This window comes from Dipodomys merriami, unplaced genomic scaffold, assembly GCF_024711535.1.
Source record: "Dipodomys merriami isolate MVZ:Mamm:240054 unplaced genomic scaffold, mDipMer1.0.p SCAF_22, whole genome shotgun sequence".
NCBI lineage: Eukaryota > Metazoa > Chordata > Mammalia > Rodentia > Heteromyidae > Dipodomys > Dipodomys merriami.
This window is the reverse complement of record NW_027203604.1, coordinates 18,192,339-18,217,500: the sequence shown is the minus strand read 5'-3', so window position 1 is coordinate 18,217,500 and position 25,162 is coordinate 18,192,339. Positions and strand designations below refer to the sequence as shown.

The following is a 25,162-nucleotide window of genomic DNA, read 5'->3' as shown; positions in this document are numbered from 1 at the left end:
CTTCCAGCCTAGGAAATGAGTCCTATGTGGTTTGTTTTTATGTTTGTACTAGGGCTTGAACTCAGGATTTCACACTGTCCCTTAGCTTTTTTGGGGGGGGGTCCGGTCGTGGGGCCTGTACTCTGGGCCTGGGCACTGTCCCTCAGCTCTTCAGCTCAAGGCTAGCATTCTACCACTTGAGCCACAGCACCACTTCCGGCTTTTTGCTTTTTGCTTATGTAGTGCTGAGGAATGGAACCCAGGGCCTCATGCATGCAAGGCAAGCGCTCTACCACTGAGCCACCTTCCCAGCCCTAGCTTTTTTTTTTTAATCAAGTCTAGTGCTCTACCACTTGAGCCACACCTCCACTTCCAGCTTTTTGCTGGTTAATTGAAGATGAAAAACTCTCAGGGATTTTTCTGCTCTGAACCATGATCCTCAGATCCCCACCTCCTGAGTATAGTTAGGATTACGTGTGAGCAGCCGGCACGTGGTGGAAAGATACCCTTTTGTAAAGGTGGCCTGCTCTCTTTCCTTATGTGGTTTTTTGGAGTGTTTTTTTTAACCAGTCCTGGGGCTCGAACTCAGGGCCTGGGCACTGTCCCTGAGCTTCTTTTTCTCAAGGCTAGCACTCTACTACTTGAGCCATACTTCCAGCTTTTTCTATTTATGTGATACTGGGGAATCGAACCCAGGGCTTCATGCATGCTAGGCAAGCACTCTACCATTAAGCCACATTCCCAGCCCTCTTACATTTAAAAAGGACAAGTGTGTGTGAATTTCTATTAAAAAAGATTTTGAGGGGCTGGGAAGGTGGCTCAGTGGTAGAGTGCTTGCCTTGCATGCATGAGGCCCTGGGTTCTATTCCTCAGCACCACATAAGCAAAACGAAAAAAGCCAGGGGCTGGGAAGGTGGCTCAGTGGCAGCGCGCTTGCCTTGTATGCATGAGGCTCTGGGTTTGATTCCTCAGCACCACATAAGCAAAAAGAAAAAAGCCGGAAGTGGTGCTGTGGCTCAAGTGGTAGAGCACTAGCCTTGAGCTGAAGAGCTGAGGGACAGCGCCCAGGCCCAGAGTTCAGGCCCCACGACTGGACCAAAAAAAAAAAAAAGATTTTGAGACTCTGAACATGAATATTTCAATGAATTTGAGACTCTGAACATGAATATTTCAATGAATTGGAGAAGCAAAACCTTATGCTTCTTGTAGAGGTTGTTTTTTTTTTTTTACATTTTTATTAACATACATTACTGTATGAGAGTTTCATTGTGATATTTCCATATATGCATTCAATGAAGCCCAATCAGATGTGCCCCAGTCCCAGCCACCCTCTCTATCCCCACTTTGAAACAATTTCAACAGGTTTCGTTGTTCATTGTAAAGTATTTTGATGGTATTCATACCCTTACCTTTCACCTGCCTCCCCCTAAAGAAGCTATTTTACCTTCTTGCTTTTCACTTTTTGATGCCAGTCTTATGGCTTGAACTCAGAGCCTGGGCTCTCTCCCCTAAGCTTTTTTTCTCAAGGCTAGTGGAGTCACAGCTCTACTTCCAGTTTTTTGGTGCGTAATTAGAGATAAGAGCCTCATGGACTTTTTTTTCCCCCAGGCTAGCTTTGAACTTCAGTCCTTAGATCTCAGCTTCTTAAGTAGCTAGGATTACAGGCTTGAGCCATCAGTGCCTGGCTATATTTATCATTTCTATACCAACAAGATTTAGTCAATTAATAAATGCATTTCATTCTTTGTCTTAGGTATCTAATAGTCATTCCATAAAAATTAATTGAGTATATGAATAAGAAAACATATAGTCTAAGAAATGACATGAATTTCCCAAGATCAGACAGTCTGAAAAGTTAGAACAAAGGTGCGATTCCTCCTCTCTGAATGTTCCATACATTCAACACCCAGTGAGCTGAGGCCATATAATACCAAGGTTTCCAGCACTTTAAAACAATCTCTGAGCCAGGCACCAGTGACTCACACCTGTAATCCCAACTATTCAGGAGGCTGAGATCTGAAGATTGCAATTCAAAGCCAGACTGGGCAAGAAAGTCTGTGAGACATCTCCAATTAACCATCAAAAAGTAGAATATCAGCCTTGAGCATAAAATCTTAGGGACAGTGCCAAGGCCCTGAGTTCAAGCCTCAGGACCAGCACAAAAAAAAAGGGGGAGGAAGAGGAGGAGGAGGAGGAGGAGGAGGAGGGAGGAAGGAGGAAGGAGAAAGAGAAAAAGGAAAAGAAAGAAGGAAGAAGAGAAGGAACCCCTCTAGGATTCTGTCCAGACATCCACCCCAGTCTTTGGTCATTTTAGATGACAATGTCTTTTCCTTAGATGTTTTCCCTATGGTCTGATCTTTTTTTGGGGGAAAGGAATGATTCATATCTGCCCCAGAGCACTTGCATCATAGAGAAATGCAGACAGAAAGGGGTGGATGGATTTCCATCTCTCATAATGTTGGATTTGGTTATAATTTCCCCTTAATTAACTGACAAGAGCCTCTCTTGGTTTTGCTTCTGGCCCCTGAGTAAATTGAGACAAAGATACTCACCTTTCTTGTTCATGAAAAAATCAGCCTTGTACAGCATCTGGTTTCTTCTGTCCTATAGCGTTTCATAGGTGGCTGGGCTGTGCAGGGCTCTCCCAACATTTTTTTTTTACCCTTGCTAAAAAGTCTCTACAATGGGCTGGGAAGGTGGCTCAGTGGTAGAGTGCTTGCCTTGCATGCATAAGGCCCTGGGTTCGATTCCTCAGCACCACATAAGCAAAAAGAAAAAAGCCAGAAGTGGTGCTGTGGCTCAAGTGGTAGAGCGCTAGCCTTGAGCTGAAGAGCTCAGGGACAGTGCCCAGGCCCAGAGTTCAGGCCCCACAACCGGACCCAAAAAAATATAAATAAATTTAAAAAAATTTTTTTTCTTTCTTTCTTTTTTTTATTGTGAAAATACTGTACAGAGGGGTTACAATTACATGAGCAAGATATTGAGTACTTTTCTTATCAAGCACTGCAGCCTCCTCCTTTGTTACTTTCTTTTTTTTTTAATTTAATTTTATTTTATTTGAGAACATACTGTACAGAGGGGCTACAATTACATGGGCAGGATAATGCATACATTTCTTACCAAGCATTGCAGCCTCCTCCTTTGTTTACCCTTCACCTCCCTTCCCAGCCTCCCCCCTCCCCCCACCTAATTATACCCCCCTCCCCCCCCCCACACCGACATTGTTTTTTAAAAGTCTCTTCATCATCCCAAGGCTGGTGCCTCCCACCTATAATCCTAGCTACTCAGGAAGCCAAGATCTGAGGATCACAGTTCAAAGCCAGCCCGAGTAGGACAGTCCATGAGACTCTTATCTCAAATTAAGAAGCAAAAAGTAGAGCTATGGCTCAAGAGGTAAAGCACTAGCACCCAGGCCCTGAATTCAAGCCCCAAGATAGGCATGTGTAGGCACACACACACATTGATGAAAGATTACATGTCATAGAGAAAACTCCAAGGACAGGTTTTTAGTGAAAACTGCTCACAATCTTCTTGGCAGGAACTTTTTGAACATCATGGCTGTTTAAAGACTGAGCATGTGTGTAGCAGGTGGAATTGTAGCAGGAAGAGCGTAAGAGCTGCCCAGGGAATCTCAGATCTCAGGAAGAAGGAAGAGTCATGTGGTGGCTGTATCTGTATTCTTGCCCAAAGAAAGTTTAATTTCATGCCTGCAATCCCATCCATTTGGCAAGCAGAGACAGAATTCAAGGCTAGCCTGGATAAAAGATAGTAAGATGCTAGTTTAATAATAAACCAAGCTGCAATCCCAGCTACTTGAGAGATGAAGGTAGAAAGACCTCAGGGCCCAAGGCTGACCTAAATGTATGGAAAAAAACGAGAGCCCAAAGGGGAAAACAAGATAAAAGAAAAAGACCCTATCTCAAAAATGGGTAGTGGTAGAGCACCTGCCTAGCAAACAGGGGACCAGAAGGAGAAGAACAAAGAGTGGAGATAATTACTCAGCCCTCACATGACACATTTCCTTGCCTCCTTAGAGTTCCTCCATGCCTGAACAACGTGTGACATTGGGCCCACCATTTTCATTTTAGACATATACTTATCAATACACACTAGCATCTCCTTGGGTTTTTTTTTGGGGGGGGGGTCCGGTCGTGGGGCCTGAACTCTGGGCCTGGGCACTGTCCCTCAGCTCTTCAGCTCAAGGCTAGCGCTCTACCACTTGAGCCACAGCACCACTTCTGGCTTTTTTCTTTTTGCTTATGTGGTGCTGAGGAATCGAACCCAGGGCCTCATGCATGCAAGGCAAGCACTCTACCACTGAGCCACCTTCCCAGCCCCCTCCTTGGGGTTTTAATGCACATGTCCCAAACACTGAATCACATGAAGCATCTTTTTATTTCTTTTTTTCTTTTGTGCCAGTCCTGGGGCTTGAACTCAGGTCCTGGATGCTATTTCTGAGCTTTTTCACTCCCAGCTGGCACTGTACCACTTGAACCACATCTCCACTTCCAGCTTTTGCTGATTAATTGGAGATAAGAGTCTCATGGATTTTTTTTCTGCCCAGATTGGCTTTGAACCATGATCCTCAGATCTCAGCCTCCAAAGGAGCTAGGATAACAGATGTGAGCTAATGGCACCTGACTTAAGCATGTTTCTTTACTATCCACAAAATTAAAGACAGGACTCAGGCCAACATTTGTGTACTGCTGAGAGTTCCTTGAAGGGAAGGGGTGAAAAAAAGGAGATAATATACATTATGCATGGTGGCACATGCCTATAATCCCAGCAATTGGGAGGCTGAGGCAGGAGGATTGTGATCTGGGAGACCTAATGAGGCCAGTCTCTAAAGAAAATTGCTGAGGAAAGAGAGAGAGAGGACATCTAAGTAGAGCCATGTGCTTACATGAGCAAGAAAGAAGCAGAACCAGTGGGAGCATGTTGGAGTGGACTTTAGATCACTAAGCATAGATCACCTTGTGCGGATCTATAAGAGTGCGGGGGAGAGTAACAATGGATAGATATGGGGTGCTGTCCTCTGGTTGCTCCCCTTCTCTCTGTTAAGGAGGAAACGAGATTATCTCCTGAAACAAAGAAACAAATCCAGAAGTAGTTGGGCACCATTGACTCATGCCTGTAATCCTAGCTACTCAGGTAGATGAGATCTGAAGATCAAGGTTCAAAGCCAGTCTTCCAATTAACTGCCCAAAATGCTGGAAGTAGAACTGTGGAGATCGGGCTGGGAAGGTGGCTCAGTGGTAGAGCGCTTGCCTTGCATGCCTGAGGCCCTGGGTTCGATTCCTCAGCACCACGTAAGCAAAAAGAACTGTGGAGATCGAGTGGTAGAGTGCTAGCCTTGAGCCAAAGAAGCTCAGGGACAGTGTCCAGGCCCTGAGTTCAAGCCCCATGACTGACAGAAAGAAAAAAAAGGCACACAGAAATGAGACAGAGAAAGAGGGCTAGACCTAAAGTGGAGTGACTTCCTGAAAAGAATGGGGGATAGTCTGTGACACTGCATACTTCCTTCCGAGACCTGGAAAGCAGAGCAGGCAGGGGCTTTGTTTGATCTAATTGATCCTGATGGCCCAGACGCTTTAACTACTCACCTCTAGCCGCTTTTCAAGCCGTCCAGGTGGTTTTTGTTTTTTGTTTTTTCATGGTTTTCTTGGTGAGTGTCTTTTGGCTAATGTCTGCAGAATGAAGTGATACACTCCCTGATGTCTGAATTATTCATGGTTTGGACCCATTCTAGTGAGAACTTCACCCAAATGGTTGAATTATTTAATACCAGGTGTGATCTTCGAGGCTTCTGTCTCCAGGGCAAGGGCAATGTTCTTGCTGACAAGTGTAAACTTCTTTTTGTATGTATTTTGCCAGTACTGGGGCTTGAACTCAGGGCCTAGGTATGCTGTCTCTTAGATTTTTTTTTTTTCTTCATTCAAAGCTAGTGGTCTACCACTTGAGCCACAGCTCCCCTTCTGGCTTTTTGGTGGTTAATTGGAGATTAGAATCTCACAGATGTTCCTACTCAGGCTGACTTTGAACCTCAATCCTCAGCTTCAGATCTCAGCTGCCTGAGTAGATCATGGCAGGAGCCACTGATGCCTGGCTAGAAATGGGCTTTTTTTCCTCTCCCTCTCCTCCTCCTCCTCCTCCTCCTCCTCCTCCTCCTCCTCCTCCTCCTCCTCCTCCTCCTCCTCCTCCTCCTCCTCCCCCTCCTCCTCCTCCTGCCTTTTAAGTGTATGTGATTTTAACTGTGAAATGTTGAAGACCAAGGTAGGGGCAGGACTTAGCGGTACACACTTATAATCTCACCTACAGGGATCTAGAGATGGAAAGACCAACCCAAGCCAAAGAGTTAGCAAAATCTTATCTCACAAAACAAACTAGATGGATGCCAACGGCTCATATTTTTCAGCCTAGCAGCTCAGCAAGGTAAGGCCCAGAGGATCTCAGTCTGAAGCAAGCCATGGCAGGAAAGTCTTTGATACTCCCTCTTCAAAATAACCAGCAAAAAGCCAAGCTGAAGGTGTGGAGCAAGTGGCTGGTGGCCAGCTAAACAAGCAAAAGCTGAGCAAATTTGAGGCCTTGAATTCAAACCCTGACACACCAGCAAAAAATCAATCAATCAATCAAAACCAGAAAGGTCCTGGTGCCTTGTGCCTGTAATCCTAACTACTCTGGAGGCTGAGTATCTGAGGATCATGATTCAAAGCCAACAGGAAAGTCTATGAGGCTCTCTTCTTCAATTCACCACCAAAAAGCCAGATGGGGAGCTGCGGCTCAAGTGCTAGCCTTGAGTGAAAAAAAGCTAAAGAGACAGTACCTCGGTCCTGAGTTCAAGTCCCACGACTGGTGCAGGCATGCACATACACATACACACAACCAAGTTAGGCATGTGTGATGCACACTTGTCAACCCACGTATGTGGGAGGGGAAAGTTGGAGGATCACAGTCCAACACTGGACTCAGGCGACCAGTGAGAGATCTATCTGAAAAATAAACTAAATGCAAAAGGGGACTGGAGGTGTGGTTTGAGCAGTAGAGCACCCACCTAAGCAAGTGAAAGGCTCTGAGTTCACCTCCTGGTGCTGTACAGCAAAGGACTCATAGAAAGTCATAGAAAGCCGAGCTGTCTCCCTCGTCAGGACAAGCCTTGGGCATCAGCTTGGTGACCCATTGAGATCATCCACCCTGAACTGAGGTCACACCCAATTTTCACAAAGCTGAAAACAGACCTGCTTCAGATAGAACTCCTAAACATCTGGGAAGCGTTCACCTTACGGCCCCCCTTTTCCTGCCCAAGTGTTCAGTATCTTCAATGCTTTGCCAAACTGGTTCGTTTACACAACTGAAACCTTAGTTAAGGTTTGTTGAGGTTTTATGGGGTTTTTTAATTGGCTGTTCCCATCACAGTCCCTTGAGATATAAATAGAAAGAGAGAGAGAGAGAAAGAGAGTGAGAGAGGTTTCATGTACAAGGTAAGATATTCGAGCTGCAGTCCACTTGATCCTTGAAAGGAAAATCTAAGAGTTCTAACCATCACTTTTTCGGTTCTATAAAAGGAGGGTCAGTAAGGTAGCAAAAGCACATTGGTTGGTTGGCTGTTTTTTTTTTATTTTGGCTCCTTCTTTTTCCCATTCTTTTTTTAATTTTTATTTTTTGGCAGGGGAAAAAAAAAATCTAAAACGGTGAGTAGCTTAGGGTCCCACCAGACTCAAGGCTCTTTTTCTTCCCTACCTTCATTTTATTAGATTTCTGAAGGTTCTGCTCCAAGTTCTCTTCTCCCTTGGCTTTGACACCTGGAAGAGTTTGGGTCTCTAGAAAATGAACTTTGCATTCATCAGACATCAACCCTTCTGGATAGAGAGGCTGACACCCACAGAGGGTCTACAAGCAGTCAAGCTGTAGTCCAGGCTGGCCTTGAACTCATGGCTCTCCTGTCTCTTTCCATGTAGGATTTGTCATGTGACTATATATATGTATATGTAATATATGTATGTGTAATATATTTATGTATTATATAATATATGGTTATATTTGTAACAGGTTGATTTGGGGATGATTTGGATATATATATATATGACATATAGTATATATGATTTGGCTATATATATGCATAGGTGTATAATATATATTACATAATATATACATGGTTATATTTGTAACAAGGTTGATTTGGGGATGATTTGTAGCTGCTTGTGTAAGGGAGCAATTGGGTGCATATAATTTTATTTATTTATTTTTGCCAGTCCTGGGGCTTGAACTCAGAGCCTGGGCACTCTCCCTGAGCATCAATTACTCAAGGCTAGCACTCTATCACTTGAACCACAGGGTGATTTCCAGCTTTTTCTGTTTATGTGGTACTGAGGAATTGAACCCAGGGCTTCATGCATGCTAGACAAGCACTCTATCACTCAGCCACATTCCCAGCCCTGAATTTTATTTTATTTTTTATTATTTTGTCAGTCATGGGGTTTGAACTCTGGGCTTGGGCGCTGTTCCTTAGCTCTTCCGCTCAAGGCAAGCACTCTACTGCTTGAGCCAGTGCCACTTCCGGTTTTCTGAGTGGTTTATTAGAGATAGAGTCTTACAGACTTTCCTGCCCAGGCTGGCTTTGAACCGTGATCCTCAGATCTCAGCTTTCTGAGTAGCTAGGATTACGGACATGAGCCACCGGTGCCCAGGTGAATATAATTTTTACAAGAAAATGGAATCCCACTTATTCCAGTTCATTCGATTGGCTCTTTTATTTCATTATTGGTGTGTATTCAAGAGAAGGTCCTGGGATAAATGGGGCTAGGATTTGGTTTTTGTTTGAATAGTCTGACTCACTATTTAGTATCACAGAAGCTTATCAACATTTTTTTTTCTTGTCGGTCATGGGGCTTAAACTTTGGGCCTAGGTGCTGCCCCTGAGTTCTTCAGCTCAAGGCAAGCGCTCTACTACTTGAGCCACAGTGCCACTTCCAGTTTTCTAGTGGTTTATTGTAGATAAGAGTTTCATGGCCTTTCCTGCCCGGGCAGGCTTTAAACCACAATTCTTAGATCTCAGCCTCCTGAGTAGCTAGGATTACAGGCATGAGCCATTGGTGCCCAGCATTTTATCAACATTTTAAAACAAAACAAAACTCTGGCCAGGTGCCAGTGGCTCATATTATTCAGAGGTGGAGATCTGTGGATTGCAGTTCAAAACCAGCCTGGGGCAGGAAAGTCCATGAGATTCCTGATCTCTAGTTAACCACCAAAAAGCCAAAAGTAGAGTTGTGGCTGTAGTGGTAGAGTATTACCCTTGAACACAAAAGCTTAGGAACAGTACCTAGGATCTGAGTTCAAGCCCAGGCCTGGCCCCAAAATAAAAATAATAAAAAGAACTCCTCCAAGCCGGGCGCTGGTGGCTCACGCCTGTAATCCTAGCTACTCAGGAGGCTGAGATCTGAGGATCGCGGTTCAAAGCCAGCCCGGGCAGGAGAGACCGTGAGACTCCTATCTCAAATAAAAACCACCAGAAAACCGGAAGTGGCTTGTAGCTCAAGTGGTAGAGCGCTCGCCTTGAGCTGAAGAGCTGAAGGACAGCGCCCAGGCCCAGAGTTCAAGCCCCACGACCGACAAAAAAAAAAAAAAAAAAGAACTCCTCCAAACAATTATACAGTGTTGGTGAGCCTACAAGCGTGCTGTACTTTCCCCAGAATATTCCTGACTGATATTTGTCATCTTCCTTCTATGACAAGGTGGACCATGAGCATCACAGACGTCCTTAGTGCTGAGGACATTGCAGCTGCCCTGCAGGAATGCCAAGGTAACAGGGGACAGACACAAAGTGCCAGGCATGGTGGTGCATGCCTGTAATGCCAGCACTCAGGGTGGCAGAAGCAAAAGGATCATGACTTGGAGCCAGGCTGGGATAATAGTGAAGCCTTGTCTAATAATAATAAAGTTAGGGGGCTGGGAAGGTGGCTCAGTGGTAGAGCGCTTGCCTCTCGCATGCATGAGGCCCTGGGTTCCATTCCTCAGCACCACATAAGCAGAAAAAAGCCGGAAGTGGCGCTGTGGCTCAAGTGGTAGAGTGCTAGCCTTGAGCTGAAGAGCTGAGGGACAGCGCCCAGGCCCAGAGTTCAGATCCTACAACTGGACCCAAATAATAATAATAATAATAAAGTTAGAGGGTGGGTATGAGAAAGGCATGAGTTTCTTTCTGCTTTCCCATTTTTTTGTGTGTAAATTTTTGATTCCAATACTGGGACTTGAACTCCAAGCCTCACCCTCTCACCTGGCTTTTCCCTTCAAAGCTAGTGTTCTACCACTTGAGCTACAGCTCTACTTTCAGATTTCTGCTGGTTAGTTGGAGATAAGAGTCTCACAGACTTTTCTTCTCTGGGCTGGCTTTGAACCATGATCCTCAGTTCTCAGTCTCCTGAGTAGCAAGGATTACCAGTGGGAGCCATGGGTGCCCAGATTTATGGTCTCACTTCTCACAGAACAAGAAAACAAGTAGCCCATGAGTGTAATCCTAGCTACTCAGGAGGCTGAGATCTGAGGATTGCAGTTCAAAGCCAGCCTGTGGAGGAAAGTCCCTGAGACTCTTATCTCCAATTAACCACCAGAAAACCGGAAGTGGCTCAAATGGTAGAGCACTATCCTTGATCTGAAGAGGTGAGGGACAGTGTCTAGGCCCAGAGTTCACACCTATGACCCACGGGGGGGGGGGGGGGGGAACTAAAGAAAAGAAAATGTAATCTTTGTGGAAAAACTCACAAACACACTCAGAAAATTGAATTGCCATGAGTTAGACATCTAAACTCAGGAGAATTCTGGGATACAAGCATCTGATTTTTGTTTCTAGAAGATGAAAGAAACTTACTAGAAATTGAACAAGGCCAGTGAATGCCTTTAAGCCTGATGACTGACCTAGTGATGACATTTCTCCCCACTGATTAAGCCATGGCTTTGGGGGACTTGGTGGATGGCGGTGGGGGGGGGGGGAGGAGAAGAGGGGGAGAGATTGGAGCCCAGATAGGAGAAGAGAGAAAAGATGGGTAAAATCTGGTAGAGAGAGAAATTTGGTGAAAAAAGGAAAGGGATAACTTCAGAAAGCCACCCCATCTTAACTGGCTCAAAGTCTTGGACCAGTTGAACATCCCTTTAACTGAAGATGTTAGGACAGTACGTACATGTGCACGCCAGTCTGGGACTTGAACTCAGAGCCTGAGCCTCAGTCCCTGAGCTTTTGTTCTCAAGGCCAGTGCTCTACCACTTGAGCCATAGCTCCACCTCTGACTTTTTGCTGGTTAATTGTTAATAAGAGTCTCATGGACTTTCCTGCCTGGCTGGTTTCGTCGAACTGTGATTCTCAGATCTCAGCCTCCTGAGTAGCTAGGATTCCAGGAGTTAGTGACTGGCACCCAGCCCAGAGATTAAGGCCTCAAAATCTTTATATTCCAATCTCAGTCATTTTATTAACCTGTATTTTTTGTACCCGGGTGCACTGAGCATGCTTTCTTCTTTAGACCCAGATACTTTTGAACCCCAGAAATTCTTCCAAACATCAGGCCTGTCCAAGATGTCAGCCAGCCAGGTGAAAGATGTCTTCCGGTTCATAGACAACGACCAGAGTGGATTCCTGGATGAAGAAGAGCTTAAGTAAGCTTTGCCCTGGACACCTCACAGCTGAATGGGGCTGGGGCCGGGGCTGCCTGGGCACTGGGCCCTGGCTGAGCCCGGTCTCTTCAGTGGAGCACCAAACAGAGGGGCTCAGTGAGGGTCTCAAAAATAATAAAATGTCTGCCCTTGTTTCTTCTGTGAAGGAAATCCCTGCCAGCTAAAATCTTGACTGATGATTCCAACCATTGGATTCAGATGGGGGAAGGAGGGGGGGAGAAGAGGGGACGAGAGGGGGAGGGAGGGGAGAAAAAGAGGAAGGAAGGAGGGGGAGGAAAGGAAAGGAGAAGAGACAGAAAGGAAGGGAATAAAGGAGGAAGAAAGGAAAGAGGGAGGGAAAAAGGAGGGAGAGATGGAGGGTGGGAGAAGGGGAAGGAAGGAAGGAAGGAAGGAAGGAAGGAAGGAAGGAAGGAAGGAAGGAAAGGAGGGACGGAGAGACGGAGGGAAGGTGGGAAGGAGATAGAAAGGGTTAGAGGGAAGGAAAAGAGGGAGAGAGGAAGGAAGGGAGGGAGGCAGAAAAGGAGAGGTAGAGAGAAAGGAAGGGAAGAAAGAAAGGAAGAGAAGAAGGGAGGAGAAGGGAAAAGGAGGAGGAAGAGGAGGGAGAAAGGGAGGATAGAAAAAGAAGGCAGGATGGATGGTTAAGAAGGGAGGAAGGAAGAAAAGGAAGTAAGTGAGGAATGGAAGGAGGAGGAAAGGAAGAAAAGAAGGAAACACACAGATGCTTGGTTTTCCAGAATATTCCCTCAGGTCTGTATTGCCCTGTAGGTTTTTCCTGCAGAAGTTTGAGAGCGGAGCCAGAGAGCTGACTGAGTCAGAAACCAAGTCGTTGATGGCAGCTGCTGACAGCGATGGAGATGGAAAGATTGGGGCTGATGGTACGTGCAGAGCGTGGAGCAGGGTCTGGGTTCCATTCCTACACGTGCGCGCGCGCGCACACACACACACACACATACACACACAAACACACACACGTTCTGGTACCTCTGACCTCTGTTAATGAACTAAAAATACAATCATAATTTCCTTGGCCTAAGGAGGCAAAAGGCAGAGACCCTGTCACTGAGACTCTCTTTTCTGAATAAGGGAAGTGATGGTATATGGTATTCTCAAGATTGGCTCATAAGAGTGCAATAGCAGACAGGCGCTGGTGGCTCAAGCCTGTAATCCTAGCTGCTCAGGAGGCTGAGATCTGAGGAATACAGTTCAAAGCCAGCCCGGGCAGGAAAGCCCATGAAACTCTTATCTCCAATAAACCACCAGAAAACCAGAAGTGGCACTGTGACTCAAGCGGTAGAGTGCTCGCCTTGAGCTGCAGAGCGCAGGGACAGCGCCCAAGCCCAGAGTTCAAGCCCTACGACCGACCAAAAAAAAAAAAAAAAGTGTATTAGCTTGTGTAGAAATGCCTCTTAGTTTCCTTTGCTTTCAACAGTGACGCTGAGCAATGGCCCTCTAACATGAATGGGGTAAACAGAACAAACCAGTGAACCACTATTCATGTTTTCTTGTTTGTAGAGGGATTCAAATTTTAGGTACTTGGACATTTTCTTGCAGCCAGCTTGGAAAAACACATTGCTTAGGGCACTTATTTGAAACTTACAAGTGTTATTTTGTATCCTTCTTTGATTTTTAAAAGTCTATTCAAAAGTTGACCACTATAAAGTAGCCAACAGTGTTTCATGCCTGTGGGCCTAGTTTTGTGGGAGGCTAAAACCGGGAGGATTGTAGTTTGAGGCCAGCCCAGGCATATACTCAAAATCCTTTCTTAATTCATTACTGAGGGTGGTTATGCCCACCGTCATCAAATCTACTTGGGTGGATGAAATCAAAAGGATCATGATTCTTTTTTTTTTTTTGGGGGGGGGGGGTCCAGTCCTGGGGCCTGAACTCTGGGCCTGGGCGCTGTCCCTCAGCTCTTCAGCTCAAGGCTAGAGCTCTACCACTTGAGCCACAACGCCACTTCTGTTTGTTTTCTGTTTATGTGGTGCTGAGGAATCAAACCCAGGGCCTTAGGCATGCAAGGCAAGCGCTCTACCACTGAGCCACCTTCGCAGCCCCCGAGGATCATGGTTCTAAGCCAGTTCAGGTAGAAAAGTTCATGAGACTCCATCTCAACTAAAAGAAGCTATGTGTTGTGTGGTGTTCCATGCTAGTCCTCCCAACTATGGTAGAAAGCAGAAAATAATGAGAGTCACAGTCACAGTCCAAACACATACTTGGACAGGAAATGAGACTCTATCTCAAAAATAACTGGTGCAGAAAAGGACTGGAGGCATGGCACAAGTGGTAGAGCACCTGACTAGTGAGTTTAAGTCCCTGACTTCAAACCAAATACTGGTCCCTAACACAAAAATGTATACTAGTGTAGCTTACCAGACAGGAGTTAAAAGTTTCTATAAACAGGCAAGAAAAAAAAATAAAGTTTCAAGAGGCTCACACCTATCTTAGCTACTCAGGAGGCTGAGATCTGAGGATTATGATTCAAAGCCAGCCCAGGCAGGAAAGTCTGTGAGACTCTTATCTCCAATTAACCAGCAAAAAGCCAGAAGTGGAGCTATGGCTCAAGTACAGTGCCAGCTGGGGAGGGGAAGGGGATGTTCAGGGACAGCATCCAGACCCTGAGTTCAAGCCCCTGGACCAGCACACACACACACACACACACACACACACACACACACACACACACACACACACACACACACACACACACACACACACACACACACACACACACACACACACACACACACACACACACACACAGAGTTTTAATGTAAAAGGATTTACTTACTTAAATATAACCATAAAAGACTTCCAAAGGGACAAAGCTTAGGAATAGATAGAAGGCAAATCTCACTTTTCAATTTTAATTGGCATCATCCAAAATGTATTATTCTAAATATAATAATAATAATTTGTTTGGAGATAAGGATAGGGTTCAACAGAAGAAAGTTTGTTCAAAGTTCTACCCTGATGAATGTCTGCTTAAAATCTAAAGAAACAAACTTCCCATTTTTGTAGTAAATTAACCAAACAAAATATTCATGTTAGCCAGGTGCTGGTGGCTCATGCCTGGAATCTTTGCCATTCATGAGCTGAGATCTGAGGATCAAAGTTCAAAGCCAGCCCAGGCAAGAAAGTCCATGAGACTCTTATTTCCAACTAACCACCAGAAAACCGAAAGTGGAGCTGTGGCTCAAAGTGGTAGAGCAATCACTTTCAGTGAAAAGGCCAAGCAAGAGCAACAAGGCTCTGGGTTCAAGCCCCAGTAGTACTAGCACACACACACACACACACACACACACACACACACACACACACACACACACACACACACTGTTCACAAATAGCAATGGACAATTGTGATATTGGCTCCCTTTGTAGTCGGAGAGAAATGATTATCAGTTGAGAAGTTCTAAATCGAGGGGACACAGAGGCAAAGAGGACTCATGCTTGTCACTCCAGAATTTGCTTCCATGGTGTCAGCACCAAGGGAGAATACCCAGTCTCTTCCACTGACCCTATTTCCTCAACTCTTCTGTTCTAGAATTCCAGGAAATGGTGCATGCTTAAACAGAGCCGCATCTAAGGAGAAAGGAGAAGAAAGGAAAGTCAACCAGAAGGCCTCTAAGTACCCTGAGAATGGGGAAACTCCCACAACCTACCCCAAACTAATTTATGAACTCCCCCTGAGATATTTCTGCAATTTGGTCATCATTTGAATAAGGAAATGAGACAAATCTATGGCTTGACTGGTGGTGGGTATGCCCTGATGGCTTCTCTACAGCGCCCCTGCAGGCAATGCCTTGAAAAATCACCCAATAAAGACAGTTTCTCATCATTGGTTGGTGCAAGAGTGTGGTTTTTGTTTTGTTTTGTTTTGTTTTGTTTCCTCTAAGCAAGGGTTGAGGGAGAAAGTGGGGGAGCAGGCCTTTCCAAAGATCTGGGGGGTCTTTTAAACACTGAGAAAATCATCCTGCCATTGTGCATGAAGGAACAGGGGGATCGGGCTTAAAGATAACAAAAATATTGCCAATAAGTGGCACTGTCCATCCAAGATTTTTCTCAGCAATGAACCTGACTCTGAAATATATGGAGAGATGTTTTCTTTTGGCCCATATAAAAGGTTGCTCTAACAAATGGGTTTTGTGCTACTGGGTATTAGGTTGCTATAAGAGAGATTTAAAGCCAATGCCCATGGTTTCCACCTGTAATCCTAGTGACTCACGAGGCTGAGACCTGACAATTGTGGTTCAAAGCCAGACCAGGCAAGAAAGTACATGAGACTCTTATCTCCACTAAACTACCAAAAAAAAAGCTGGAAGTAGAGCTGCAGCTCAAATGGTAGTGTTAGCCTTGAGCAAAAGAATATCAGTGACAGTGCTCAGGCCCTAAGTTCAAGCCCCAGGAGTGGCACAGGAGAAAGAGGTGGGGAGGGAGAGGGAGAGAGAGGAAGAGAAAGAGACGAAGGAAGGAAGACAAGCTTCCAGGGAGACATGTCTACCCTCATCCAAGCTTATACCACCACCCCCTCCTTCTCAGTCACCGTTTTCCTGGCTCTGGGTGGCTCCACCTGAGCTGATCACACCCCAACTGCCTACCCATTTGAGTCTGGCCATAGGGTTCCTATTACAGAACAAGGCAGTTTCAGCCAGGAAACTCTCATTAGGCCAGTGTCCAGGTGACACAGAACACTGGCCGCAAGCTGAGCCAGGCAGCTGAGAACTCCTGAGAATCTTTGGGCCTTCTCTGGGTGTTCTTTTAAAACTTCACACTGTCAACCTACCTTCTGTCCTCTCCAACTTTTGGGGCTCTCCTACATTGCTTCTCATTCACAAAATAGCTTAGTGAGTTTTGAACCTTTGGGTTTTTTTGGTTTTTTTTGGGGGGGAAGTAGTTGTTCAAAGTATGGGGCACTATTAGAAGGGGTCTCAAAATGACCTTAGAAGACAAAGATCAATGTTTTTGTTCTTCAGGGTTTTTTGTTTGTTTGTTTGCAGGGGGAGGGGGGAGACTTTTTTTTTTGTCCGTCATGGGGTTGAACTCTGGACTTGGGCACTGTCCCTCAGCTCTTCAGCTCAAGGCAAGCACTCTACCACTTGAGCCACAGCACCACTTCCGGTTTTCTAGTGGTTTATTGGAGATAAGAGTCTCACGGACTTTCCTGCGTGGGCTGGCTTTGAACCATGATCCTCAGATCTTAGCCTCCTGAGTAGCTAGGATTACAGGCGTGAGACACCGGCACCCGGCGAGACTTTTTTTTGCAAGAGTTTCACTCCATGGCCCACAATGGCTTAGAACTTGAGCTGCCTCTGTGTGTGTGTGTGTGTGTGCATGCAAGCATACACTAGGACTTGTGCACATGCATGCATACATGCACACATGCTGATCCTGGGGCTTGAACCCAGGGCCTGGATGTTATCCCTGATCTTCTTTTCTTCAAGGCTAGAGCTCTACGGCTTGAACCACAGCTCCACTTCTGACTTTTTATGGATAGTTATTGGACATAAGAGTCTCATGGATTTTCCTGCTCAGGCTGGCTTTGAATTTTGATCCTCAGATCTCAGCCTCTTGAGTAGCTAGGATTACAGGCATGAGCCACTAGTGCCTGCCTTGAAATGCTTTTTGTCTCAGCTGCCCAAGTGTTGGCTTTACAAGCTTGCAACACCACACCCAGCGAACATTTTACATTGAAATAGCCTCGTATTAATTTTCATATACATTAGGAAAAAATACAAGTATCATCACATGTGAGCTCAATATTATTTAGAAAGAGGTTAAAGTGGGTATCAAATTTCTGAAAGTGTATCACTTTGAAGACTATCAAGTAATATTAGAGATGGTACCTGGATGTCCATAAAGGTAAATTTCAAATGCACATTTGGTTGGCACTGTGACACAAACCTGTAATCCTAGGAACTCAGAAGGCTGAGGCAGGAAGCTCCAAAGTTCCTGGTCAGCCAAAACAAAACCAAACTAAAAACTAGACAAACATGGGGGGAGGGGGGAGGCTGGGAAGGGAGGTGAAGGGTAAACAAAGGAGGAGGCTGCAATGCTTGGTAAGAAATGTATGCATTATCCTGCCCATGTAATTGTAGCCCCTCTGTACAGTATGTTCTCAAATAAAATAAAATAATATTAAAAAAAAAACTAGACAAACAAGGAAAAGAAAAAAGTCTCAAATACATTCCATTTCCATTCTTCCAGTCTGGTTTAAGGCATTTCATTTCAATATCTCTGCCAGTAGACAATAAATAGCTATTTTATCAAAAGCATTTTTGCATTTAATTATCCTACTCCCAACTATCAATTGTTTGTTTTTTTTACTGTTGTCATTTTTAAATTACACGGGTTGGTTTTATTGTGTGTGTGGCGTGTGTGTGTGTGTGTGTGTGTATGTGTGTGTGTGTGTGTGTGTGTGTGTGTGTGTGTGTGTGTGATTGCCAGTCTTAGGGCTTGACCTCAGGGACTGGGCACTGTCCCTGAGCTTTTTCACTCAAAGCCGGTTCTCTGCCTCTTGGTTCATTGGAGATGAGTCTCACAGGCTTTTCTATCCACGCTGGCTTTGACTTCAGTCCTCTGAATCTTAGCCTCCTGAGCAATCACAGGTGTGAGCCACTGTACCCAACTCTACTCTTTTTTTTTTTGGCCAGTCCTGAGGCTTGAACTCAGGGTCTAGAAACTGTTCCTAAGCTTCTTTCGCTCAAGGCTAGCACTCTACCACTTGAGCCACTTCCAGCTTTTTCTGTGTACATGCTACTGAGGAATGGAACCTAGGGCTTCATGCATGCTAGGCAAGCACTACCACTAAGCCACCTTCCCAGCCCAGCTCTACTCATTTTTGATTTATTCATATTTTCGCAAGTATTTTTACATACTGAGGAAAAGTTTTAAATATAACATATGTAGAGGCCAATCAAAAAATGCAAAAACTTGGGCTGGGAAGGTGGCTCAGTGGTAGAGTGCTTGCCTTGCATGCATGAGGCCCTGGGTTCGATTCCTCAGCACCACATAAGCAAAAAGAAAAAAGCCAGAAGTGGCGCTATGGCTCAATTAGTAGAGAGCTAGCCTTGAGCTGAAGAGCTGAGGGACAGCGCCCAGGCCCAGAGTTCAGGCCCCACGACCGGACCACCCCCCCAAAAAAAACTGCAAAAACTCTAAAGAAAATTCTAATGATCCAGAAAAGTATCTCACAAGCACATAATCATTTTATTTTATGTTTATCTTTTCTATTTTTACCCTAATTTGTAGATGACCTACCACAAGAAAACACACAGCTAGCAATGTCTTGATTTATTTTGGCTTTAAATGAAGGCCTGGGGGGTGGGGGGGGCTGGGAAGGTGGCTCAGTGATATAGCGCTTGCCTTGCATGCCTGAGGCCCTGGGTTGGATTCCTCAGCACCACATAAGCAAAACAAGAAAAAAGCCGGAAGTGGCACTGTGGCACAAGTGGCAGAGTGCTAACCTTGAGCTGAGGAGCTGAGGGACAGCGCCCAGGCCCAGAGTTCAGGCCCCACAACCGAACCCAAAAAAAAATTTTTTTTTAAATAAATAAATAAAATGAAGGCCTAGGTAGCAGCATAGCTTAAAGAACTAAAAAAATCCGATGTCTTGTTATTTTTCCTAGTTATTTATAAAACAAGGCTTTTAATCTGGCCTATGTTTATTTAACTACAATGCTGGCTTGTAGTTTGGTATGGTAGTTCATATAATGGCATGGAATCTCAAAACCAACTTTGTGAATGTAATTCCCCGAGCATTCACTCAAGACTGGAGCTCTACCATTTGAGCCACAGCTCCACTTCAGCTTTTTACTGGTAATTTAGACATCAGAATGTCACAGATTTTCCTTCCCAGGCTAACTTTGAATCATGATCCTCAGATCTCAGTCTCTTGAGTAGCAGGCATAGCCACTGGCACCTGGCAGATTTAAAAACAAATAAACAAAAAACATAGGTTTTCAGAACTGGGAACTGGTACCTCATGCCTGTAACCCTGGCTATTTAGGAGGCTAAGATCCACAGGATCAGGGTTTAGTCAGCGTGGGTAGAAAAGTCTTTGAGAAGCTGGTGGCGCTGGTGGCTTACGCCTGTAATCCAAGCCACTCTTGAGGCTGAGATCTGAGGATCATGGTTCAAAGCCAGCTAGGGCAGGAAAGGCCATGAGACTCTTATCTCCAATGAAACCAGAAAACCAGAATTGGCACTGTGGCTCAGTGGTAGAGCTCTAGCTTTGAGCTTAAGAGCTCAGGAACAACGCCCAGGCCCAGAATTCAAGCACCACCACCACCACCACAACAACAACAAAAAGAAAGAAAGAGAGAGAGAGAGAGAGAGAGAGAGAGAGAGAGAGAGAGAGAGAGAGAGAGAGAAAGAGAGAGAGAAAGAAAGAAAGAAAGAAAGAAAGAAAGAAAGAAAGAAAGAAAGAAAGAAAGAAAGAAAGAAGGAAAGAGGGGCTGGGAAGGTGGCTCAGTGGTAGAGCGCTTGCCTTGCATGCCTAAGGCCCTGGGTTCGATTCCTCAGCACCACATAAGCAAAAAGAAAAAAGCCGGAAGTGGCACTGTGGCACAAGTGGTAGAGTGCTAGCCTTGAGCTGAAGAGCTGAGGGACAGTGCCCAGGCCCAGAGTACAGGCCCCACGACCGGATGAAAGAAAGGAAGGAAGGAAGGAAGGAAGGAAGGAAGGAAGGATGAAGGAAGGAAGGAAGGAAGGAAGGAAGGGAGAAAGAGAGAAAGAAAGGAGAGAGAGAAAAGAAAAGTCCATCTCCAACAAAAAGCTCGGCTGATTCAGATGGTGACAGAGGCATGATTCAGAGTGACAGCCATACAAGCAAGTTGTGCAGGCATGAGGTCTTGAGTTCAAGCCCAGACAGAAGTAAAATCATCATCATCATCATCATTATCATCATCAACATCACCAACATCATCATCAAAGTCACAAAAGTTTTCAAAGTATGGCAAAGATGGGAAACCTTGTCCCATTACTCAGGTTTTATAAAGTTTATTACTAATTAATTCTGTGTATAACTACAACAGTTTCATCTTGTGTAATGTGTCCTCAGGAATCCAGTTGCAAGCAAAAACCTATCTTGCATCTCTTCTGGGGCTGTGAAGGTATGATGTTACCCCAGGAACACTTTAGAGGAGAGATGAAATTAGAATCAGCAGGTCACTTTCCACCTGGGCTGTTAATTTATTCACCGTGAAGACTACATTTACATGTTTTCACTGGTTTCAAAAAAAAGTCAATATTTGGGGGAGGTAGTGCTGGGGATAAATTTTGACATCATTCATAGAAGGGTTTTGGCAATGCATCCAAATAGCTTCACACCTCACATTCTTTTGAAGACATGAAACATTTCATCTGAGATGCTTGAACAAGACAAACCCCTGTGTGGATGACTTCACTCACTAAATGTTTTTTTTGTGTGTGGGGCTTGAACTCAGGGCCTAGGTACTGTCCCTGAGCTTTATGCTCAAGGCTAGTGCTGTACCACTAGAGCCTTAGCACCACTTCTGGCTTTTTAGGATAATTGGAGATAAGAGTCTCAAGGACTTTCCTGCCCTTGGCTTACTCAGAATGGCAATCTTCAGATCTCAGCCACCTGAGTAGCTAGGATTAGAGGGTGAGCCACCAGCTCCAGAGCCACCTGACACTAAACTTTATCTTGAATGGTGGCTTTGTAAGATGTCAATCAACCTGCAGGGATCCAGGTGGAGTGGGCCATAGCCATGCTGCCTAAGACCTGGGGAAGAGGTGAGGATACACTTCTGGCTTTGTGCATGCCCTTATCTCTGGGGCAAAGGACACCAGCCCTCCCCTGCTAGAGGCCATGACTGGCCAATCCCTGGCCAGTTGATGGTGATCTGTTTGTGTTCACTTCAACTTTGGATTCAACTATCTTTCCTGACTCCCTGCTTTGTAGAATAAGTCAAGCTTCAGAAATAGGTAAAGCCTGGTGCTGGTGGCTCATGCTTGTAATCCTAGCTACTCAGGAGGCTAAGAACTGAGGCTTGAGGTTAGAAGCCAGCCTGGGCAGCAAAGTCTGAGACTTTTATCTCCAATAAACTACTCAGAAAAAGCCAGAAGTGATGCAGTGGCTCAAGTGGTAGAGTACTAGCCTTGAGCAAAAGCAGCTCAGGGGCAGCACCTAGGCCCTGAGTTCAAGCTCAGGACTAGCACCAAAAAAAAAAAAAAAAAAAAAAAAAAAAAAAAAAGAAGAAGAAGAAAGAAGAAAAAGCAAGCAAGCAACAGCTTTCCCATGAGGTTGTATAATCAGATCTCAGCAGCACATAAATACTCATACTTGTTTACATATATTCCAAGATAACATAATCAAATAGCACCTATAATTCACATCTAAAAATTACATCATGACAGCTGGGCACTGTAAGGTGAGCCAGAAAGGAAACTGCCACATGGTTCAGGGAAAAATAAGTTATTAGGGGTAGAGCAAACTGCAGGCTCACTTAAGATGGAGGCACATGGAGACAGAGGGGAAGGAAGAAGAGAACTCAAGAGAAAGAGACTCCTGGTGAGCCAGATTATATAAGGAAAGGCAAGAGGCAGAGCCAGAGCAGATTTGTAAGTAATCGCAGAGCTTGGGGAAGCTCTCACTGTCAGAGGGAGGCAAGACCAGGGCGGTTCAGGAAATGACCTCAGCGCCTGAGAAAGTGACCTCAGAGCCTGGGATCCTTTTCTGACTCACAGTCAGGTGATTGACAGTCAGATGATTACTGGTTTCAGGAAGGTGAAGAGGAAGTGGGGAGGAACTGTTCAACCGGGAAGACTTAACAGGCACTGGTAATATCTGTAATCCTATCTACTCTGGAAGCTGAGATCTGGAGGACTGTGATTCAAAACAACTTTGGCAAAGTTCATGAGACCCCTCCCAACTCAATGAATACCTGGACCTGTCCATCATGGTGCATGCCTGTCATCCTAACTATGGCAGAAAACGCAAACGAGAGGATCATGGTTCAAAGTTAGCTAGGGCAGTAAAATTCTGTCTTATCTCCAACCAAGCAACAGAAACCTAGAAGTGGAGCTGTGATTCAAGTGTTAGAGTTGTAAGCCTTGAGTAAAAAGGCAAAGCAAGGGTGCAAGGTCCTGAGTCCAGGACTCAGTATGCTGACACACACATGTATGTGCACACAAGATCCTATTGGAGAAACCATAATAAATGCCACTGCCATCTTCCACCTGTACTAGGAGAGGATGCATTGATGTACTAGCTCTCTTGGCTTTGGAAACATGAAAAAATTGTGTGTGTGTGTGTGTGAGAGAGAGAGAGAGAGAGAGAGAGAGAGAGAGAGAGAGAGAGAGAGAGAGAGAGAGAGAGAGAGAGAGTCTCTTTGTACTTAGAGCTAGCACTCTACTTATTCAAGCCACAGCACCACTTCTGGCTTTTTCTGTTTACTGGAGATAAGAGTCTCACTGACTTTTCGGTCCAGGCTTTAAACTGCAATCCTCAGATCTCAGCCTCTTGTGTAGCTAGGATTACAGGTGTGAACCATCAGCACTCAGCACTTCTTTTTTTCTTCTTCAGATGTGGGTTCTCTTGACCTAAGCCTAGGGCTCTTCCTATTATTCTAGAAGCTTCTGCTCTGAGACAAAGGAAACAATTCTTTAATCAGACTGGAATTTTCAAAACTACATTTTCTAGCCGGCGCCAGAGGCTCACACCTGTAATCCTAGCTACTCAGGAGGCTGAGATCTGATGATCACAGTTCAAAGCCAGCCCAGGGTGGAAAGTCCATGAGACTCTTATCTCCAATAAACCACCAGAAAACTGGAAGCGGTCCTGTGGCTTATGTGGTAAAACACTCACCTTGAGCTGAAGAGCTAAAGGACAGTACCCAGGCCCAGAGTTCAAGCCCCCGACCACCACCGCCACCACCAACAATAAAAAATGCATACCACAAAAACTACATTTTCGGTGCTGGGAAGATGGCTCAGTGGTAGAGTGCTTGCCTTGCATGCCTGAGGCCCTGGGTTCGATTCCTCAGCACCACATAAGCAAAAAGAAAAAAGCCGGAGGTGGTGCTGTGGCCAAGTGGTAGAGCGCTAGCCTTGAGCTGAAGAGCTGAGGGACAGCGCCCAGGCCCAGAGTTCAGGCCCCACGACCAAACCCCCCCAAAAAAACAAAAACAAAAAATACCACTACATTTTCGTGGGTTGTTTTTTTTTTTTTTTTTTGGTTGGTCGTGGGGCTTGAACTCTGGGCTTGGGCGCTGTCCCTGAATTCTTTGGCTCTAGCTTGAGCCACAGCACCACTTCCCAAAAACTACATTTTCTAAAGTCGGAGAGTTCTGCATCTGTGTTTTAGGGGTCCCAAGAGATGGAGATGGTGAGTAGCTCCTGGAAAAGACCATATGAAGGTATTGGCAGGCTTCAACCTTAGCTGTATGTACTTTGAATACCATAGGTCTCTATAAAAAAAATGTTTGGGAGGGGGCTGGGAATGTGGCTTAGTGGTAGAGTGCTTGCCTAGCACACATGAAGCCCTAGATTTGATTCCTCAGGACCTCATAAACAGAAAAGGCTGGAAGTGGCGCTGTGTCTCAAGTGGTAGAGTGCTAGTCTTGAGCAAAAAAAAGACGTTCAGGATCAGTGCCCAGGCCCTGAGTTCAAGCCCCAGAACTGGCAAAAATAAATAAATAAGTAAAAGTCTGGGAGGACAAAGATATGTATGAGGGTAGGGAGTTCTGCTATGCTAATTTTTTTCAATTATTGCTTTAAGGTCTCTCTATATACATATATATACATATATATTTTTTCAGTAATGTGCTTTGAGTTCAGGTCTTCATGCTTTCTCAGCTTGTGTTCTACCATCTGAGCCATGCCTTCAACTTGGCTTTTTGCTGCTCATTTTGGAAATGGGCTCTTGTAAACTTACTGCCTGGACTGTCTTGGAACTGTGATCCTCCAGATCTCAGTCTTCAGAGTAGCTAGGATTACAGATGTGAGCCATAAGCATCCCGTCTAAACCATGTACTTCTAATGGGGGAAACTCACTCACTGACAAGAAGCTAGTTGGCAAAGTCAAGATAGGGGAAAGTCAGTAACCATTTATTGAAAAATGATTGCACTTGACATACACTCACTCCTAGCCCCATTTAAGTTTCAGAGTGAAATTTCCACTAGGCAGAAACTCACTAATAACTACAAATAAAGGAACTGCAGAAAGGGTAGGTTATGGCCTCACAGATTGCAGCAGAGCGAGAAGTGTTACCCAGACCTGTCTTGGTGTCCAAATGCCAACTCACAGCTTCCCTGACAGGAAAAACCACCATTGCCAGGTGGCACCGACTGTGGCATCTGTGACAAACCCACTCACCTTAGCTCCCTCAAGCTGTGTAAGAAATACCACAGCCCAGGAAACAGACGGGAACGGGGGTCTACCCGGACGTATTACACTGGGACACCGCGCTGTGGATTCCTCTTCCGGCCGGGCAGCAGCTGCTTCCGGGGAGCGTGCGGAAGCGGGGCGGAAGTGCGGTCTCCTCCCGGCAGCGGTGTAGGGTCCGGC

General features: G+C 45.2%; 1 protein-coding gene and 1 long non-coding RNA gene across 3 annotated transcripts in view; one reads left to right on the top strand and one right to left on the bottom strand.

The window, feature by feature from the left end:
• Ocm2 (oncomodulin 2) overlaps positions 1–15,425 on the top strand; it is a 49,316-nt gene extending 33,891 nt beyond the window's left edge. The window contains exons 1-5 of one of the 2 annotated variants that reach the window (XM_070033533.1): positions 7,441–7,457; positions 9,708–9,775; positions 11,484–11,616; positions 12,400–12,509; positions 15,179–15,425. In XM_070033533.1, coding sequence (XP_069889634.1) covers positions 9,715–9,775; positions 11,484–11,616; positions 12,400–12,509; positions 15,179–15,204 — 330 coding nt within the window. In that variant the 5' untranslated portion in view covers positions 7,441–7,457; positions 9,708–9,714 and the 3' untranslated portion in view covers positions 15,205–15,425. Of the gene's footprint in view, positions 1–7,440; positions 7,458–9,707; positions 9,776–11,483; positions 11,617–12,399; positions 12,510–15,178 lie in introns of those variants that run through there. The other variant, XM_070033534.1, reaches the window with a different exon arrangement.
• Positions 11,511–25,114, bottom strand: LOC138834805 (uncharacterized). Its single transcript, XR_011374264.1, has 3 exons — positions 24,971–25,114; positions 15,152–15,216; positions 11,511–11,596 (listed from the first exon to the last, which is right to left on the bottom strand). It is a non-coding gene; the product is annotated as an uncharacterized lncRNA (long non-coding RNA).
• Positions 25,115–25,162: the final 48 nt, after the last annotated feature.